This window comes from Drosophila eugracilis, unplaced genomic scaffold, assembly GCF_018153835.1.
Source record: "Drosophila eugracilis isolate 14026-0451.02 unplaced genomic scaffold, ASM1815383v1 contig_1038, whole genome shotgun sequence".
Lineage (NCBI taxonomy): Eukaryota > Metazoa > Arthropoda > Insecta > Diptera > Drosophilidae > Drosophila > Drosophila eugracilis.
The window spans coordinates 34,585-55,175 of record NW_024571807.1 but is presented as its reverse complement, the minus strand read 5'-3'; the positions used below and the strand labels follow the sequence as shown (position 1 = coordinate 55,175).

The window sequence follows — 20,591 nt, the reverse complement described above, 5'->3', positions numbered from 1 at the left end:
TGTCAACGCGTTCCGGTGTCAAACGATTTTGCATATAGTCGTATGCAATTGGATCTGAATCCCACTCAATATCAATCTCACTCTTTGTTGTTTTTCTCCCGCTTCCGCAGATGGTCAGCAATCCAGGTGATGTGATTGGAAATAAGCGAAGCTAAGTGCATCCATTTGCAATTGCCAATTTGCGAGCTGAGCGGCTGCCTTGATGGCTTGCCGCGATTCCGTGGACAAATAGCAGACATTCTGTGACCCGCAGGATATGTTCGATTGAATGTAGCAACAACATCCGCCACCGCAGCAGCAACAACAGCAAGAGCAACACCAACGAGCAACATGTTGACAACACACCATCTGCACCACCTGCACCACCATCGCGGCAGTACGGCCGTGGAACTAGACAAGATCACCAACCTGAATACGGTAAGTTAAGGGGCTTAAAAATATAAAAAATAAATATAATAATAATTAAAATTCGTATATCCTTTTTGGTTTTATTTGAATTTGTAGAATATCTGATAATAAAATACTAGCTCCGTTTTTGAGAATTAATAGTTCAACATAAGCAACCTATTTCCTTTTTGCAATCTGTCCAAATAAATAAATTCAAAATTATATTCCATTTGGTTTATGGCCAAAAGGAGGAAGAGTTTTTTAAGCTATTCTGCCAAAAACTATAATATTTTAAACTTTTAAACAAAAATTATATTTAAATCTCTTAATAAACAAACATTTTTGACTTCAGGGAAAATATCTTTCTTTAAATCTACTTAACATCAAAGAGTCAAGTTGTTTAGACTTTTCGATGCCATCCATAACTTTGGTTTCCGTAGTCACAGCTAAAACGGTTGATTGCATTTGAAAAGATAAACTCGAGCAAGAAGTGAAACCAATTTAGCTTGTTCTCAAACTGGCAAACCTCAAACGATTGCCAAATTGCATTTTTTTTCCAAAGGAATTCTTTTGCAGTTGCAATTTCTAAGAGTTTGGTTTCTGGCCGAGTGACCTTTCCGAAAAAGTGCCGAGTCGCCTTATGGCAAATAAAGACAAGCACTAATGAATCTCGAATCCAAGTGCACAGCTTAATTCGCTGGAAAATTGCAAAAGAGATCCTAAAAGCTACAAAGCGAGCTTTAAGCTGGCGCCGAAAAGTGTGCTACATCGCGGGAAATCAACTAATTGGGATGACCTTCAATTTAAAAAAAGTTTTTCTGCGATTTCTCACAGTGCATTTGGGTCCAGCATCCGTTGCAGTATAATAATAGTAATAAGATTGAGTGGAAAACTAGTTTATGGCTTGTATGTCAAAAGAAAATAGTTATAAAACAGACCCACCCACTGCATTAACAGCTGATGGAAATTATTGAAAGGATTGCATTAAGTGAAAGTTGTAGTAGAGAAAGAGAGTAGAGGAGGGAAGCAAACGTGGCTCTCTTGACCATACACAAAAGTTGTCTACCAGCTAAATGAAAAATGTTTTTGTAAAAAAAAGTTGGAGGAGAGAAGCGGGAAGGAGGGGCAGCGAAAAAGGAAAATGTGAAACACGTTTATTGCCATTCATTATATTCTCGCGAGCTGTTGCGCAAAGTAATGAAGCACTTTTATACGAGGCAGCTCTCCTTTCACAGGGCACGCACAGAGCCACGCCCACCTAAAGCTACGCCTTATGCACTCAGAATAAAGTGTAACTGGAAATTTGTAAATTATTTTAAAAATATTTTTGAAAAAACTACTTATTCCTGAATTAAGAGAAAGTTTTTAATTTCAATTTAAATAAAGTCGCATTCCTCTTTGATATAATACAAATCTTAAAATTATTTATATTTCTCTCACTGTATCAGCATGTTTTTGCTTTAAAAAACACTCGGCGAAAGGGGCGAGTGACTGGCGTTGATGAGAAAAGACTTCACAGTTTCCCCCCGTTTTCGTTCAAGAAAAATGGCTGGCTGTCTTGGACTAGAGTGGAAATAATAATTTCGGGTTTGGCCACTGCAGTTTCTTAAGGAGCATGGAGTAGCGGGAAAAGTGCGTGCCAAAAAAGAACTACAACCAATTTTCATTAAATGAGCACTCCCACTCTCTCAACGGCCGCCAATATGTCTTCATTAATTTTGGAATAATGTATGGCATGTTTGTGTAGACATTTAGTCGACCCTGTCATTGGGCTTGTGTCTGTGTGGCTCTTGGCATTTGGAGGGTCTGGAAGCAACCACAGGACCTCAATAAAAACTGAAAACTTGTACTTAACTTTAGCGGCGAACATTTGTCTCTCCGGCGTGTGTGTGAGTATGTGTGTGTGTGTGTATGTGACTCGGGTTAGAAGGTCAAATAAATTTTTGGGGCAGAAAGTTGCGCAATAAAAAGCCCTTCCTAAGCAAAGGATCGTATTCAAGGTCCTCGCACACAGGACATCCCAGCATTCTCCGCCTTGTGTCACTCTCAATATGGTCGAAAGGTATCCGTCGATTGTCAGTCAGCTTGATTGATAATGTAAACCGAGCAGCTCAGCACACACTCCAACCATTTGGGCCGTCCTTTTGCCCATTGCTACCACCCAATCCACTAAACCAGTCCCTATCCAAATCCCATCGTCGTAATCGCCCGCCATTGAGACCATTATGTGCCCACTCCTTGTCAAGGAGCAAATAAAAGTCCGCCTCCTTCTGGGCGAGCATCTTATCGATTTTGCGGACTACAAGTTTTTGTTATCACTTTCGTAAATGATTCGAATGGCCGATGCAATTGCTGCCTAGATGGGAGTTCTTTCTTTTTAAATGGAAATGTTGGGCTTTGGAAGAGAAGTAAAGAAATGAATCTGAAGGGCTGTCTTTAAGAATTAAACCTTATAAACTCAGAGATTATGGAAATTAAATCATAAACAAATATTGAAATAAATAGAAATAATATTTCCACGAAACCTTCTTTTTGGGTGACAACCAATTGCGAGACCTCAAACGCACTGCATGTGATCTAACCAGAGGCAGGCAGTCCAATTCGAATTGCTTTCTGCGGCATCAGGAGTTGAAATCGATGGGGTCATAGGATTATTGGTCAGGGTATGAGAGGGGTTAGGAGCTCTCATCACCGTCACTTTCCCGCAGCTGCGATTCGATGGTTGTTCCAGACACTTCTCTTCTTTTATTGTTGCTGCTGGCCGAGTGGAGCTTTGTGGCTCACACCAACGCCCCGAGGACGTCCCTCAAATCCCTCACAACCCTCACATGGGTCCATTCGATATTGGCCATGTGTGTTGCACATCTGCGGCATTGTGATGTTTTTGCTGCTACCTCCTGTTGCCTCCTGTTGCAACTTGCTGACGAGCTGAAAAACACTGAAAGAATTTACTTCCATAAAAGTTGATAACTGAATGGTAGTCTATATAAAGTCTCTTTTGCAAAATTTAAAATTTGTAGATAGAAGAAAAATTTTACATATAATTATGCTTTTTAGCTAAAAATGTTTTTTTATTAATTGGCTTACTTTTTTTTTCTCTGTAAGCCGTTTTCAAAACGCTGTCCGACATTCATACACTGTAACGAACCTTTGTTTGGCTGAAAGGAGGAGTGGAAGTTGATGCAGGCTAAAGGGAAGGGAATGGTTGGTTCAAAGGTCGTCTGTTGAATGGACAGTTGGCTAGTTGGCTGCTTCCTGCGATTGCCTGCAACCAACTACCTACGACCCCCTGCCAGTTCGATTGTAATTATTCTACAGTTCAACTTGTTGGTTCGTTGGCTAATGTGTTTTGGCATTGCACTCGGCTAGTTCTGCCCCATTCTACTGGTAATTGTTCCATGTGGGCGTTGCAGTTGCTGGACATCAACAGATGTGGATGTGGAAAGCGCATTAGCAGTAGCGTGTTATCAAAGTTTTTGCAGCTCCCTTTTTGCAAATGGTGCGTGATATTTATTAGGTACATCTGCTGTTATGTGCAAACTGAAAAAGAAAGTTTCTATTATTATCTTAAATGGAACTTCTAGAACTACTGGAACTAATAGAAACCCAGCATAGAATATAATGGCATTTCCTAAACTGAATTTAGCTCTTTAATGTATTCGTTTTACTGAAATTTTAAACAGTTCAAAGAATATTTGAATATTTGACAACTTTTTGTTCTTAATTTGAGAAGAGTGGGTTTTAAGGTTATGGCCAACATTGTCTACGCTCTGGTCATTGTTATGCCATGGCCCTGGGCAAATGCATTCTAAAATGTATCTCAAAACAAACTTTCACACATTCTAACGACCGCCCACACACTCTCTTCATTATAAACGCTGTCTGTCTTTGTCTTTGTCGGTTCCTCTCTTTTGTATTGCAATTTTAATTTCCGCTTTCACTTTGTCTAGATTCAGTTTTACTTGTCGTCGTTTTCTTTTGTATGTTAGTTTCTCTCTCTTTCCCCTGTCCCCCCAACCTCCCCAACCACCACATTACCAAACGTCACCACCCATCTTATCTCAACCTCCACCCCGCGGGCTTTCTTTGTCTTGTTCTTGGCGTTGTGGCATTTGCGTTTTTGCTGATTTACACATTTGGCCAACGAGGGTGGGAGTGGAAGTGTGTTTTCTTACGGCATGCCACAGCACGTATGTGCACTAAGAAAAACTTCGTAGATGTTTAAATCAAGTTAGGAAAAACGTTTATAATTAATGTTCTACGGAAAATTCGATGCTTAATCTAAAATCACTTAGAAAGTGTGCTTTTAATCCGGAAACGGAAATTAATCTGACGGACTTTGAGAGTCAACATTTATTGTTGCATACTTTTAGATGCCAAATTAGTAATATACATTTCTGTGTATGTAACAGATGTGGCTTGTGGCACGTAAAACGCGTGCAATTTTTGCTTTCTATTGCTTTTGTTGCATTACATTCAAAAGGGGAGGAGGGAGGAGGCAGCGTTGGCAGATGTTTTTCAATTTTCCGCCTCAACTGTTGAAGCAAAAGTAGTTCAAAGTGGTTGCCAGTAAAAGAATAGTAAAACAACATGGCCAGTCTAGTTCCGGATGAATATGCATATGCATATGGAATATGAGGAGGGACTCCCCCACTAGCTTTTATTATTCTACACGCGGCACATCTTTTGTAGAACACTTTTTTGGTGGTACTGCCATTAAGGCACTGCTCTCATTACTGACCAAATGGAGCGCCAAGTGCGCCCGGGGAATAGAATATATATATATATATATGTATGCCCAAAGCCCCATATAAAGGAATTTCTCTCATATAAGTTAGTCTGTGTGTGTGTGGTCAGGTAATTTCAGAAATGTGCTACGGTTTTTTCTCTCTCATTTGTATTATTTTTTTGTTTTTGCACTGGGACTTGACTCTGGTTTAGCACTGCTCTCGGCTGTCCCTTTTTATGCCAGCCCAAGGACCTTTGCCGCAGGACGAAGACGACAGGCGTTTACGTTTGGGATTTGCATGAGCTGCATGAACTTTTTGCAACACCATTCCAAATGGGCCAAAATACCTTCCACCTTCCACCCCCCCACTAACCCTCACCAGAAGCCCTGCTTTGTCTCTTTATATCTGCCGAGATTTAAGCGTCATATAAAATTTATGCGTGTGGCTTTTATGAGCTTATACTTGTGCCTCACTTGCTAGTGTTTTATGAGAGTCACTGTCCTTGGCGGACAGGTGAAAAAACCAAATAATTAGGCAGCAACGGAGACAGGATTTTGTGGCGTCCCCAATGGGCTGTGTCTTATTAAAGTCTTTAATGAAACATTTTGGGAATTTTATATTCAGGTGATATAGGGTCGTGTCTTAGGGTAAAAGGTAAATGACTATGTGAGCGTAAAAGTCTTTATTTGAGGCATAAATCTAAAGTTAAAGGGAAATATTTTGCAATATAATTGTGATTTTAAGCCTTTCCATGGGTTGAATTATTATTATTACTACTTTTTGTAACCTTTTTGCCAACTCTCTTCAAAAGCCTTTTCCATAAGAAAGCTGAGTTTGATTTTTTGCTTTAAATTAAACCCACCTCCCCCATCGGTTCTGCCTTGTTCCTGTCAATATCACAACCAAGGGGCAAACAAAACTGAGTTCCAAAAACAATGAATCCAATAAATTTCCCACTGAGGGGGGGAGGGGCAGCAACAGCTGATGGTGGAAAAGTTTTGCCTAGGCCAGAGCTAAGAGGAATGATTACAAAGCCATGATCCCGCCCCTTCTTCTCCTCATCCATTTCGTTTTTGGATAAAGTTTTTGGTTGGAAATCTCGTACCCTCGCAGCACATTCAATAAGCAATTTGGCTAAGTGCCCCGCCCTGCTGCTCTTCCGCCTCCGTTTCTGGCCTTGTCTGTGTGGCATTGTCAGGCCGATGCCATCAATATGACTAATCATGCATATATTTCATAAAGCTGTAAATCTTCCAGCCTCCTCTTAGACTTCTTCTTTATCGCACAGCTGTCGGCCCCAAATTGAGTCAAGCCACAGAATTCACTTTGCATTTGCCGGGGGCGTTTCAGACTTTCGAGGATTATTAAAATTACGCATACGCCGCGTTTTAAATGAAGTGCGCGACCAAATGGGGGGCGTGGATTTTCAAGCGGTAGTGGCAGATCGGGCAGGAAATGAGGTTGCCAGAGTCAACCATTAATATTTAAACGTGCCGTTCGCATGTGTGTGTGTGTAGGTTGGATTTGTGGCATTGGTTCGTATGTGTGGCTGTGCGCTTGGGAATTACGCGGAGAATTAAGCTTATGACTGACTGTAAAATTAACTTGACGGAGGTGGTAAAATAAAAACAAAATTTAATTAAAAATAGGAAGGCCATACCAGTATGACAATTTTTAATTGGTCATAATCAATCAAATTTGTTTGTGAATTTTAACGGATTTTAAATCGAGGTTTTACATGAAAGAAACTATCTAAATTTGGAGTTTACAAAGTATCAGTATAGCTTTAATAATTTCACAGCAAACTCTTTAACTACAAGACATTTAAGAATAATTTTCAGTCTTTTGATCAAAATGTTAATTAACTAATTAAAACATTCCTCAAAAGTACACAGAATGTGTTTCATACTTAGACCCATAAAATGAACTTAAAGCCAAGAATAAGAAATTCAGTCAATAATAATTGACTTAATATACTTTCCAGCAACAGCTTGACCCTTCTGCCTCTCCAGAAAAAGGTCTCAACCAACCCAAAAGCCATAAAAATGAGCTCGAATAATCCTTCGCATTTCAGGCATTTTAATTTTTATGAGCCTGATTCGGCCGCAGGCAAAAGGCGCTGGCTATGGCGTCTGCAAAGGAATTAGGTCTCGATTGCTCGATTCATTTGCCGCCTCCATTTCGGCAATGAGCCGTAAAACAGCAGCAACAACAGCATCCGGCAGCCTCAGTTTTATCTGGCCAGAGAAGTTTTCCCAGAGAATTTTCCTGGGCCAAGAAGGCTGCTGGGCAAACAAACATGGCTGCCTGCGGTCTTTAGATGGGGTTGTGCATAAATTAAAATATGTAATGTGTTATGTGCTATGTGCTGGGCCTAATAGAGCTTTCGCATAAATTAACCAACAGTTTCCTGACGATGACCCTGATACGACTAAAACCCTTTCTCCGTGTGATTTCAGCTCATCGTGGAGATCAACAGCCATGTGGCGCTATTTCGCGATATGCTGATACACGTGGGGCAGGCCAAGGATTGCCCCGAGCTGCGAGAGAAGATCCGCAAGCTGCGACGCACCTGCGTGGAGGCACTCAAGCACACCGCCCAAATCCTGATGCCCCAGGTCAAGAGGTGAGTTCGAACTGCTTTCGCTTTTGCACATAATTTACAGATACACTGAAAGAAACTTTAAGTTCTGAACATTATTTTTGTCATATATACGTTGAGTTAATAAAATTTAATGAGGAAGTGAAATTAAGTTCAATTTTGATGAGTTATGATTCATTTTTCTCAGTGCACCTGAGAGAAAGTCCCCAAAGGGATAGATAGCATTAACATAAACATAAACAGCAACGTGTGTGTGACATTTGGGGCACTTCCTTAACGTGTCTGTCCCTTCTTTATGGAAATGTATGCAAATCTAATTGCAGTCAAATTGGGATGGGAGAACCCTGTGGAAGGGATAACATAAATAACAATTTGTTGGACTCGGATTGAGGGCCCTTGGAATGCTCTCAAAATGAGTTAGTGGCTGAGTTTGAAATTCAATTTCAAAGTGCTGCATAATTTATCAGAGCTCTTCACTTTCCCCGTTCAAGCCCGAAACAGCAAAAGTTAATAACGTTTTTCTGAGCTGCCTGGGGGCTTACAGCATATTGGGTAATTTTTTTTCATTAAACCTGATGAAAGGACCTGAGCGGAGTGTGTGTGTGCAATTGTTTTTCTCATTTGTTTGAGAACAAAACAAAAAGTTAAGAGAAAACTGCACAAATGTGGTTGAAAATCGTTTTGTTTGGCAATGCCAAAGTGGTGAAGTGGCAAGAGTTCCCATCAATATGATAAGGATTTAGTCTACAGAGCTCTCAGTCCTCTGTCAGCTGAAAAGGCACAAAACTTTAACATCCCAGTTGACTTTCGGGTCCTGTCTGTTTACCGACTTCAATTTATTGATTTATGCCCCCAAAAGTGTTTCAAAGACGAAATCCCATGTGGATGCCACACATGTGCCATTATCGCACCCCCAAAAACATCTTCCTTTCATTTTTTGTTCTCTTTTCGCTTTCGATTTTTTAACAAACATCTTGAGGGGGAATTCATATACAATATTTGTAATTTCAGACATGGGGTATCTGTCAAATTTTTGTTTGCGGGGTAGAACTTTTTAAGCACACCACGCTGCCATATGACAATGTGATTTATTATCGAGCAGACGCTTTAAATGTCACTCTGGAGTGGAGAAATGTCAATATAACGAGACGAGCATCCGCATCAGCATTTTGTCCATTCTTACTAAGAGTATGTACATTCGACTGGGTAAGAGTGCAGAAAGACTGAAGACTGGAAAAACCGGAACCAGAGACAGTTAAATTGATGATTGGCTGGCAGGAGGCCAGACCAGAGCGACGAAAACAGCAACTGGGAGATTTCAATTAATTTTTGCTTTATTGACACAAATGAACGACTCGACGAGCAGTCATCCTCACTTTCTCCTCACTTTTTGCTCTGTTGGAGGCATCGTTTGCAAATAGGCGCACATGGCGTATGAGTGACGACAATGAATTAGCGCAGAAGTGGCAAAAAAGCAGGAATGCTCGAGGACACAAAGTTAAATTGAAAGTAAAAGTTCAATAAAGCAAAAAGTATGCTCGCAAAATGAACAAAGCAAATGGAAAAGCCATCAGGGGGATGGGCAAAAACTTCGGTCTCAACTTGACAATGACAGAGCCAAACTTTCTGACAGTGTTTCGTTGTTTGTTGCTGTTTTATGTTTTGTAAACACATGCATGACCCATGTGAGACAGCCAAAGTCACAACAGCTCGATAGTCCTGTGCCATAAAGGAGAAAGCACACAAAGTAGGGAACAAAAAGGAAAGTGAATGCTTTAAGATTGCTTGCTTTGCCATAAGGAATATGTCATACTCTGGTTGTAAAAGGGGAAATCTTTAAGTGCAAAGGCAACATTAGTCAGAGCTTTCAAAACAAATTGTAAAAACAAATATACAAAAATAGAAACCAACTTTTGTTGGAAAAGTTCTAACATATTAGCTAGAAATTGTAAAATACTAATAATATGCTGGCACCGCAAGACGTTATATGTTTTATTTATAGCTTTGTAAATTTTCTTATATTTTTCTGTTTATGTTCAATCACCACAAACTAAACATTCATATTAACAACTCAAATATTTCCCTCAAAGTTGTCTCCTAGAACAAATAGAGTTACCATTTAGCCACAACTTTTGTGGTTTCGTTGGCCAAACATGACGACAAAGTTGTGATACCCAAGGCAAGTGCTTTTCCTTTCCACTCCACTCCTTGAAAAGAGAGGGCGCTAAAAAAAATCAGCCCAGACCTTTCAGGCTACCTTGGAAATAGTCACTCGGAGAGACGCTTTCCTCGAGTCAGGCCCATTTCCACCTCCATTGCCATTTCCATTCGCAGTTCTCAGATGGCGGCAGCACTTTGCCAACTGCCTTGAGTGACTGATAGTTGTTTGCCTGTCTGTTTGTCCAACTCGCACTTATACATGTACTGAAGATACACAGCAAGAAAATCGATGTAAAAAGGATAATCATATGTGGTTGGGAATGTTGAAAGAATATGAATCTGATGACAAGTAGAGAAAAGTCAAAGATGAAACTTGATTACCTGATAGATCTTTTCTCGCTGTGCATCTTATATAGCACATATATCCTTGGAGGCGACATTCGGTCCATTTCGCCCTGTTTGCGTTTGTGTTCATGTTATCTATCCATCTGTCTATTTGCCTGCGCTTACTTCGCATTTGTTCTGCTGTTTGGCTTGTAGTTATGTGCAGTTGTTTGTTGTTGCTAAATTACTAGCGCTGCCTTTGTTTTAGCCGCTCGGTTCCTCCTGTTTTGACAGCAAGTTAGTCAACACAGTCCTCGGGGGCTGGATTCCCATTCTATCTCCCAAAACCCATTCCTTGAACAACGATACCCATTCCACGTCATGTTAGCTTAAACGCATTTCCGCTGCAAATATTACTCGGACTACTGTTCCTTAGTCCTTCTTGTTTTGCTGCACGGAAAACACAATCCGACAATTGCCCTGAGTCCGCAGGGAGAACATAACACAAGGATTCTGACCTCCGGGGACAGCGCCATCAAAGCCGAAGCCAATCTCATAGACGTCGTCGATGGCGTTGTCTGCGGTTGTGTCGAAAATTTTATGTTTCCTGCAACTGCTTTTGTAACAGCACTGTGGGAAAGGATATTGTATATTATTCTTATAATAAATTAATTTTAAAATATTAGCAAATATATAATAAATTCTCAAATCATAGCCCACTTTCCTTTATGTTCTTTGACGATAAAGCTTAGGTTTATTAATTTAAAAAGCTAATAATGATCAGGTAAAGGTTTACATAATGTTCCTTATTTTAAAGTTTTAAATTTAAAGTTTTAAGTTTAAGCCCCTTTACATTCCATAGTGCTTGCCGTGCTGCATTGTTTTATTGTCGCTGTCGGCTACTTCGTTCATTATTTCGACACTTGATGCCGCTTCCCGGAAGCCCAGTTCGCAGGACGATGTTCTGTGGTCATGTTTGTGAAAATGACAGCAAATTATTGAAGACAGCGCCCAGGCAAGGAAAAGTTGGGTAGAGTTACGCAATTAGGGAGACGCCTGTCACGTAGCGTCAGACACTTTAAGGAATTCTGTCTCTCTCGTAAAGTGTGGCAATTTTAACAGCTTTATACAGCTGCAGTTAATAACTTCGATTGGGTAGGAAAAACAGCGACCCTGATAAACGCGTTTTTATGAACGCCCCTTCCTTTGACCATTTTGTACAATTTTCCCAACAAGATTTCCATGGGTCTAGAGAGGAAATAAAAAATATTTCACTGTTATTTGCAATAAATGAATATAACGTCCGAGCTGTAATCAAGACCATCTGCTGACAATGGTCTGGCCATTTTTTCCTCCTTCTCTGTACGGTCTGCCCTTCGCCCTTTTTGTTTTGTTTGGGTTTTCAGATGCTATGCGGATTTTGCTTGGTTGCTTCAAACTTATTATTGCGATTTTCTTGGTGTTGGTTTTGCTGGCGAAAATGACCCACGTTAATGTCCGCGCAACACAATCAGGAAAATATGGGATAAACGGGAAGGGAAGTCATTAAAACATTGCTCTCTGCCATTTACAACTTGCAGTTTTATTTTTTCCAAGGAAATCGCTTAGCATTAATTTGATTACGATTTGAGCATTAAAGTCGGACTCTTGCCAGGGTTATATGCTGTATAAATGCTGATGTGTGATAATAAAATATTAATGATGGTCTTAGGCAAGGTCATAACCGGATGATTATGAATTGAGTAAGCTAATTTGTATATTTTTATGGGGGATTCTGCAATTAGTGTAGATGTTTAGAAGTTAAGATGGGTTTTTATGTTTGTTTAGCCTTAAATTGTTGATTTTTCATCAATATGTAATCTGATTCTATAATCGTATAGGCAACTTTTAGATAAACAAACAAAAATCCAGCTTCTTACTAAAAAGCATTTTGTGCCAAAATTTCGTTTGCTTCAGCAGGGAGCTTAAATCTAAATCACTTTAAGCTTTAAGCCCTCTCACGCTCAAACTCCGCTTGGGTTACACCTTGGGGAAGATTAATTCGCAATTTATTTGCTTTAATGCCAGCCATGGAGGGTGAAATCAGAAGACACGCCAACACTTTCACATGCCCTGGCGGCTCCCTTGCTAGAATACAGATTTTTCATTTCCAGCTCCGTAGAGTTTGGGCAATGCAAAAGCAATTTACAAATTGAATTTATTCCTCTGTTGCTGCAAATATGTTTATGGCAATTTATATTTGTGTCCCATTCCGTAGCTGGCACCCCCTCTACGTTGCCCTCATAATTGCCCCGTTTGTGTACTTGGTGCTGCTAAAACTGAAATTAATGTCAACTAAGCAGCAATTTGCGTACCAACTGTAAACTCTGAGTGTTTTCTAAATGAATTATGCCACTGCGAGTGCTACAGAGCGTTTTGTAGAATTATATAAATTATTTTCCTAATGGTAATTTCGTTGAATTAAAATGTCATTTAGCTGGTGATCATGGAATTAGAAATTCATTTTCCATGTTTATTTGCAGATATTAAAAGTTATGAAGATAATAGGTGCGGTTCTGCTAAGTTACAGCTACAGATCATAAGAAAGGGAATATGCTATTATGTTTGATTTCTCTTTTCCAATATTTTAAGGTTCCCAAGTAAAGTTTTAAGTCAAAAATCAATACCAGCAAGCTGTTATGAGTTAGCATATAGTGTTTTCCCGAGAAGGTATTATTTCCAACAGCTGGAAAAACCTTTCCTGCCCTGAAAAATATGCAAAATGCAAAATTCCACACAATTCAATACAAGTTTCACATAAAAAATCTCTTCTGGACAAGAGCAGCTGATATATAAATCGAAAATGTCCTTTAAAGTTCTGGCGGAAATGAATTAGTTTGTCACCAGTTTACCCCAGTAACCCCACTCTCGACCCAAAGAAATGTCATAAAATCATATAAATTTCATTTCACAATTTCCGCATGCAATTTGGCGTGCCACAAATGCGGCCCACACAATGCGGCATTCCATTTTACCATTTTCCCATTTCATATCCACTCGGAACCCGATGTTCATGTTACCTTGCATTGCACTCATTGTTTTTTTACCCTTCAATTTTTGCAGCGCCATGGCCGATGGCATACTCACCGACAACCCGCACTTGGTGCTTCTGTTCTACATGGCCCAGTTGTTCCTACGTGAACTTGTGAAAAGTTATCGTCTCATACAAGTCGTGCCAATGGATATGTCCGGCTATTATGGTAAGTTTAATGCAACACCAACGCACTATCTCTGGCCAACTGGTACCATGTTTGTCAGCTGTTGACTTTCCGATTGGGGGTTATTGATAATTTGCTGTTGCCAGCAAAAGTCAAAGTCACAGAAGGACTTTGGCAGATCGAAATTGGTTTAAGTTTAAAATATGTGTCAATGCATAAAGCTTTAATATTATTCTAAATGGAGTTAATCCAATGCCTGCAGGCCCACAAACTTGATCTCCTAATGTACCTTCTTCCCACAACAACAACCATGATAAATGACGTCGAAATTGAACAGTTATTCGAACCTGTCGTAACTTTAATATTCTTATATTGCACAAATATTTCCTTGAATTCCCAGTTGGCCTTAACGAGGGTGCCGTTTCTTTGACATTGCCATTCAGGGCAGCATTCCCTCACTCAGGACCAGACACTCGTTGCACGTTCAACAATTGTTTGGCATACTCACAGAAACTGCAGTTGCGATTCTGTATGTTTGTGTGTGTGTGGTAGTGTCCTGGCAGTGATTGCCATTCTTTAGCCATGTTTAATGTGCACGTGCGAGCGCAAAAATATGCAGAGCCAAACTTCGAACTGATTTGTCGCCAGGGTGACCATGGGAAAATGCCGAAGAATACAAATGGGAACGCAAATGCCAAATGCCAATTGCTGATCATAAATTTTTAAATTACAACCACTGCGTTGGCACTGGTTTCTCACTGTCAACATGGCCGGGGAAAATTGTGTTGGAATGGGAAAGTAAATATTTACAGAGTTTCTGGCTTTGGGCCTTTTTGGATCCAGCGAATTTTCAACGCACCCGCGCCCAGCCATGGGAACCAACAAATATCTGCAGTGCCATGAAAATGCCATCAACGCAGAATAAGCAATAAAAAATTCAAAAATTGAAAATGCTTTTTTTTTGTTTGAGTTTGGTGTTTGGCTGTTATAATTGCAAACCAAAATATACGCAAAATTGAACGGGCAGTGAGATAGTATGTGACGATGGGATGGCGGTTTTATGTGGACCTTTAATTATTGCCATGCTAGCGGAAATTCATTGCCTTGCTGGGTTGAAATCAGAAGAATAACTTTGGTTGGTGATAGGACAAGGAATTACCTTTTAGATGGGAAATTGAAAAAGTTAGAAAGTAAAGAAAATGTAAAAGGTGGCCCATTTTAAAATTTAAATATTAAAACTTAACTCTAGAAATTTTACAACATATATATCTATTAATGGTATAAAAATAAAATATATACCCTTCTAACCCAGCATATACCCTTTATAAAAATGCCGCGCGTTGAATGCTGGTCATGCATGCTCGCATACGCGATGAAATATGAATATTGCGCATACGCCACATTGGACGATCGAATAGATTGCAGTGCATCGAGGCATGCAGCTCAGCCAGTTTCACTAAGTAATTAATTTGACTCTGCTTGATGAAGATTGATGGGCGATCGAATATTGATTGCAGCATCAATCAATCAAGGGTCAAGCAATAAGGGAAATAAAACGACATTAATAAAGAAATATTCAAACTTTTAGTCTTGATTGAGGAAAAGTGAGACGAGTAATTGACAAACTTGTAATAAAATTTGATGTGCATATTTTTAGATTTCTGATCATTAAATTAGCCAATGTTAAATCACAAAGCTTGGCCCGCGAACAAACAAGCAGAGAGACAGACATCAAAGCTCGTCACAAATAAAAAGCGAAAAGCTAATGAAGCGGCAAAAGAACGGAAATAAATAAAAAGCGGGGAATGGAAAAGTCAAAGGAAAATGTTTGCATAAAAATGAATAAAACAAATAAATGCGGCTTCCTATGGCTGTGGCCAGGTCAAACAAAATGGTTTATTTTTATACTGCCTGGGCTGGGGAAATGTTGGGCCCAAAGAGCTTGACCCTGCGCTGCACCTTAGCTTAGTGGCGGCTTATCACTTGACTCTGATTTATCCCATGGCTTTTTCCATTCTTTGCAGAAAACCGAGCTGGGCCTTCGAATCTGGGCAATGTCATCAGCCAGATATTGTTGTGCAAACAGTTTACGCCCGACTTCAACGAGGAGGAATTATGCAGCATCACCAAAGACTCCCAGGACATAGCCGTGCTCCTATCCGAGATGCAGGAGTACATGCCGCAGCACGAGGCGTACTTGGGTGAGTGTTGAAACTGCGCAGGCTCCCGCGTGACTCGCCTGCAATTCCATTGCCATGCACTTTGGTATTTGGCCAAGGCCTGTCGACCAAACAAAATTCTATAGCATACAAAAAAGGGCAAAGCTGAGCACAAAAAAGTGGACAGGCTATTAAGGTCTATAGCTGCGGGAGGTTTTATAGCTTTTTTATGTAAAACGTATAAAGTATTTATTAAAAGGGCAATTTACTTTTTAAATCAATTTGGTGTTAAATATTGTATTTATTAATTTAATAAAGATTATTTTTAGCGAAAATAAATTCATAAGCTAGTTGAGTTATGATGAAGATTTATTTTTTGATGAACATGATATTTTTTTAATTTATTATTATTATTATTAGTTCTAAAAAATTTTACACCCAATATTTGATTGAACTTGCCGTACATTCTTTATTTTTACGTAAAATCTTAAAGATAAAAGTAAAAACGTTACAAATAGTGAATTTTAAAAGTAGAAAAGTATTTTTCTGAGTGCTACCCATACATACATTTATTTCTTTCCTGACTCATTAATTAATCAAGACGATTGTTTGCTCTTTCATGTGGTGTTTGCAGAACGCAACGCGGCCCTGGACACAACCGGACCTTGGCAGGCAAAAAGGCGCCAGAACTACATATGCAAGAACATGAGCCTGCTGTGCTGCGTCTCCAGGCCAAACTATCTTTGAGAGCAGGGGGATAGTGTGTAGTCCGAGATGAGCTAAGTCCCATTCTCCCCCCTCAAAAAAAAGGTCACCGCACTCAACCACTACTTATATCAATTACTAGCGCCTAAGATGAGCCTGCATACCCTGCGTAGAGGAAATTCTAGAACCTAAGCCGAGGAGCAGAACACTTAATTAGCATTGTAACATAATCAAAGGATGGCGATGTTCTACTCCTCAGAGAGGCATGTGTATAATCAAAGTTAATTATGCTGCATATACAATATTAATGTAAAACCAATCACACATTACGGTTATGGATATATCTACTATATATACACCGATATAGAGACGTTTAACTAATGGAATGGAGCCAGTTAAGACTTTTTAGGCCATTAAAATGTAGTCACTGTATAGACCCAAGCAAAAACACACACACACATACATATATTCATTATCCAAAAATGGTATAAACCCTGAGTTAACATTAAGATTAGAGAGAGGCTGGGCCAAAAAAGGGATCGACGGGTGCTGGGAGCAAATGGCAGTTTAGTGGTAGTTCAAAACGATGTAGCCTTCGTAATTAAGTTAAAGGCCTGGCCAGGCAAGTGCTAAACAAAAGCAATAACAAACATGTTACTCAAGATAAGTATATATATATATATATAAAACTAACCATATAGAAGTGTAATTGAGATGGGTCTAGGTTTCCGTTTGTTCATTTCACGGTTTTCAAAGTGAACTCTGCACAGTACCTAAAATCAGAACAAATAATCGATCAACAAGCAAGCAACATGTGACCAATAAAACATACAAATTAACTAAATAAATCTGTTTAAAAAACAGGACTTAACAACAAATCAATATCCCATTCTCAAATGATGATAAAAGAGATATAAGAGAGGGTGAGAGGCAACAGAGAATCAGTAAATATTTAAGAAACCAATAAATATTCATTTCAGCAAAGAGTTGTTTCTAATCACAGTTTATCAAACTAATTAAAAAGTAATAAATAATTTTGATTTAAAATAATAAAGAAGAGACCAAAAATGCAACAATTAAATTATTAAAGATAGCATTTTTACTGCCTCTTTGTTTTTGGCCCTAAAGGTCGAATAATGCATGTAAAATGAAGCTTTTGTTGGCAAATGAATTTATTGCACAGCCAAAATGAATAATTATGTGCTTATTGTGTTTTCGGTTCCATTGAAATCGCATTAAAACTGCACAATTTTAATTTTTACAAATTAAAATATGCTTTCAAATGGCCACAGCTCAGCATATGGAAAATTCATAAGTTGGCTGTGTGGAAATGTAAAAACAACTTTTCAATCGAATGCATTTTTCATTGGGAGAGCACATTCTTTGGCGGTATGTGGCGCATATTTAATGGCAATTAATTGAAGAACTTCTTTTTTTTTTTTGTTTGCCAATCGAAATGGCAGGAAGTGAGCAGAATTTGTTTAACATTGTAAATCAATTTGTTGTGCAAACAAGTAAGTGCTGATCAACTATGCTTGGGCTCTTAACAATTGTTGAAATGACGCTGAAAGGACAATGAAAATGTAAAAACTCTGTTAGAATGTCCGAAACACAATGGTTCAAGTAGCTGGCATATAATTGTACATACTTGGAACCCAAAAAAAAATATATATATAGTATATAGTACAGAATTAATGCTCTCATGAATATCGAAATGTAGAACAAACAGTTTATTTACTAATTTTGATTTACTTATTCGATTCTAGGCATAAATCAAACACCAAACAAATTTACACGTCTCTAGCGATGATAGCTCTAAAATAGTATGTTTATAATATTAATAATTATTTACCTGTATATGAATGTATATTGCTTAGATCGTTTAATTAGGTATTCCATCGACAAGCCGTGATTGTTATATGATATTCATATAAGAATTATCTGAATGTATTTATTAAATGTTTGTTCATGTTGTTCAAAACTAAATGCCACTGAGTAGTAACTCAAAAACTCACACACTAGCAACAAGAAACTAAAACACAAATACCGAAACTAATTACCAAAAACTGGGTACCAATCAAATATGAATAAAGCTATTTTTAGAGAAACTAAAGTCAAGTCTTGGGTTAACTATTTCGTGTTCTTCAAAGCTTAAAGCCTTGAAAAACGGCCCAAGAGCGTTAAACTGCGGCCAAATGTGTAACTCTGAAATTTATTACACTTCATAAAAGAGCGATTAATGTTTATAGATGTGATTTTATCACGAACAGCCGAGGAGGGATGTATATGTAAGCAAACATTAAGATGGAAGATTACTACCGATTGAATCCTCGAAGGGTTGCTACCTCACGAATTTCAAAAGGGGGATGAACAGACATCTCTTATGCTGTTTAGGGAGTCTATATTGTTATTAACATCCCTTATATTTATTTTTAGCTTTTATAAAATCTTATAACAGTTAATATCTTAAACTTAAAAGTGTATCAAGATTACTTTTAAGTTTGCGACGCAGAAACAGAAGAAAATCCATTCTTAGACTCTAAAAACTATTTAATATTTCCAGAACAAACTTAAAATTTAAACATGTTTTCCATCCCAACCTAGTGTAAACTCCTTTATACACCCTTTAACCTGGTGTATAAAACGCTGTAGCGTAAACGACCCTTCTACGTGCCAAGACATTGAGGACAAGCCAACGTGTTCGACAATAGATACGTCTTAATCAATCTTAGCCTGGTGCCAAGTGGCAAAGTGGCAGCATCGTAAGACCCGTGTTTATTCTAAACGCACAGTTTGACAGGAAAAAGCTCAAGCTTATCCTTGGGTTAGCGAGAAGGACTTGGCCTGGAAGTTGCAGTTGGGTCGACACCAACCCAATGCAAATTGCATGGTCACGTAGGTTCAGCGACGAGAACTCTATGTAAATTAGTTGGGAAAAGTTACGGCAGCGATTGCCTTTTGATGTGGCAAACTCCGGGGATCCCAGGGTACTGCGGCTGAAGCCTTTTGCTAGTACGTGCCGTTTTGGCCAAAATGCTTCATTTACCGCACACACACGCACGCACTTGGACACCTTGCTCGATGGCATTGACTGTGGTTTTGGCCCGATTTTGCCGCTCTGTATGGGGCGGGCTTATCCTTCAGTCAGGCGAGAGGTGTTAATAGATTTACGTGGCGCCCGTGCGCCATGGGCCTTCTGGTTAACCAATGTACTCCTTGGCACGTTTAAGTGCGTACTCCATCAGGTGCAGTGGGAAAAAGTGGGATTGTAATTAGGAAGACTTTGGGGGAAAATTACATTAAGATTAAACTACTTACATTTTTAAATTTGCAGGTGTAAATTTTCTTACAATTTTGAATGGGTCAATATTTGAAATCCTTTCCGATTTGGTTTTCTTTTAATCTGATTTTCTTTATATGTGAATCCGTTTCTGACTTGTATTTATTAATATAAGGCTTAGCCTTAAATTAGCTTGCAAGAAACTAAAAGGAGAAGAGGAGCATCTACTTTAGCTCGAATTATTTTTGTTACCCATTAGCTGTCACTACATTTTCCTGCGTGTAAACTGCTAAATGACAATGAGGCACGCATGCCGTGGCTGCGGCAGCAACTCGCGGCTCATTATGCTCCGCAATGAAGCGAGAATAAAAAGTGAAACAGCCAAACAACAAAATAAAATTTGCAATTCAAAGTAAACAAAGAAGAAAAACAAGGAAAACAGCAGCGAGAAGTTAAAACAACGGGAGAGTATGGCGTCAAAAGTTGGCTAAGCAGAACGGAAGTTGACATTATTTTTATTTTCTCTCATTTGTTTTTTGTTTGCTTGCTTGTTTGTTTGTGTGTATGCTTCCTTTTGATGTGTGTGTTTTTTTTGAGGGGTGGTGGGGGGTTTTGGGGGCTACCAAAAGCGGAATGGAGTTGAGTGGCCAGCAAACAAGTTGCCATTGCCAGCGGTTCCTGGCTCCCACTGTGTATTTATTCGTGTATGTGGGTCTGTGTGCGTCAAAGCCAAAATAAATGCCAACAAGGATAATTCTGGGGTAATCCGATTTAGTGCGTTGCCCGCTGCTGGTTCTCCGGATCCGTGGTCTACACACCCTCACACACACACACACTCACAAAAACCCTCTTGATTATGTGCCACAGCCCCGGACTTGGTCCCCACTCAGGCTTCTCTCTTTATCGTTGTCCTGGCCAATGTCCTGGGCACTTACTAGCCAGCTGATGCTGGTTAGATGGCCAACAGTATTCCACAGTGGAGTAGGTCAAAGGAATAGTGCAGAATAACCTTTTATAGAGAATTAATAGCTTTATAGGAATTATATT

The 20,591-nt window shown here is 39.2% G+C and overlaps 1 protein-coding gene across 2 annotated transcripts in view; it reads left to right on the top strand.

Moving 5' to 3' along the window:
* LOC108102667 overlaps positions 1–17,937 on the top strand; it is a 28,452-nt gene extending 10,515 nt beyond the window's left edge. The window contains exons 2-6 of one of the 2 annotated variants that reach the window (XM_017207807.2): positions 111–417; positions 7,577–7,743; positions 13,306–13,442; positions 15,425–15,601; positions 16,194–17,937. In XM_017207807.2, the coding sequence (XP_017063296.1) occupies positions 331–417; positions 7,577–7,743; positions 13,306–13,442; positions 15,425–15,601; positions 16,194–16,306 (681 nt within the window). In that variant the 5' untranslated portion in view covers positions 111–330 and the 3' untranslated portion in view covers positions 16,307–17,937. The remainder of the gene's footprint in view (positions 1–110; positions 418–7,576; positions 7,744–13,305; positions 13,443–15,424; positions 15,602–16,193) is intronic. The other variant, XM_017207808.2, reaches the window with a different exon arrangement.
* The last annotated feature ends 2,654 nt before the right edge of the window (positions 17,938–20,591 follow it).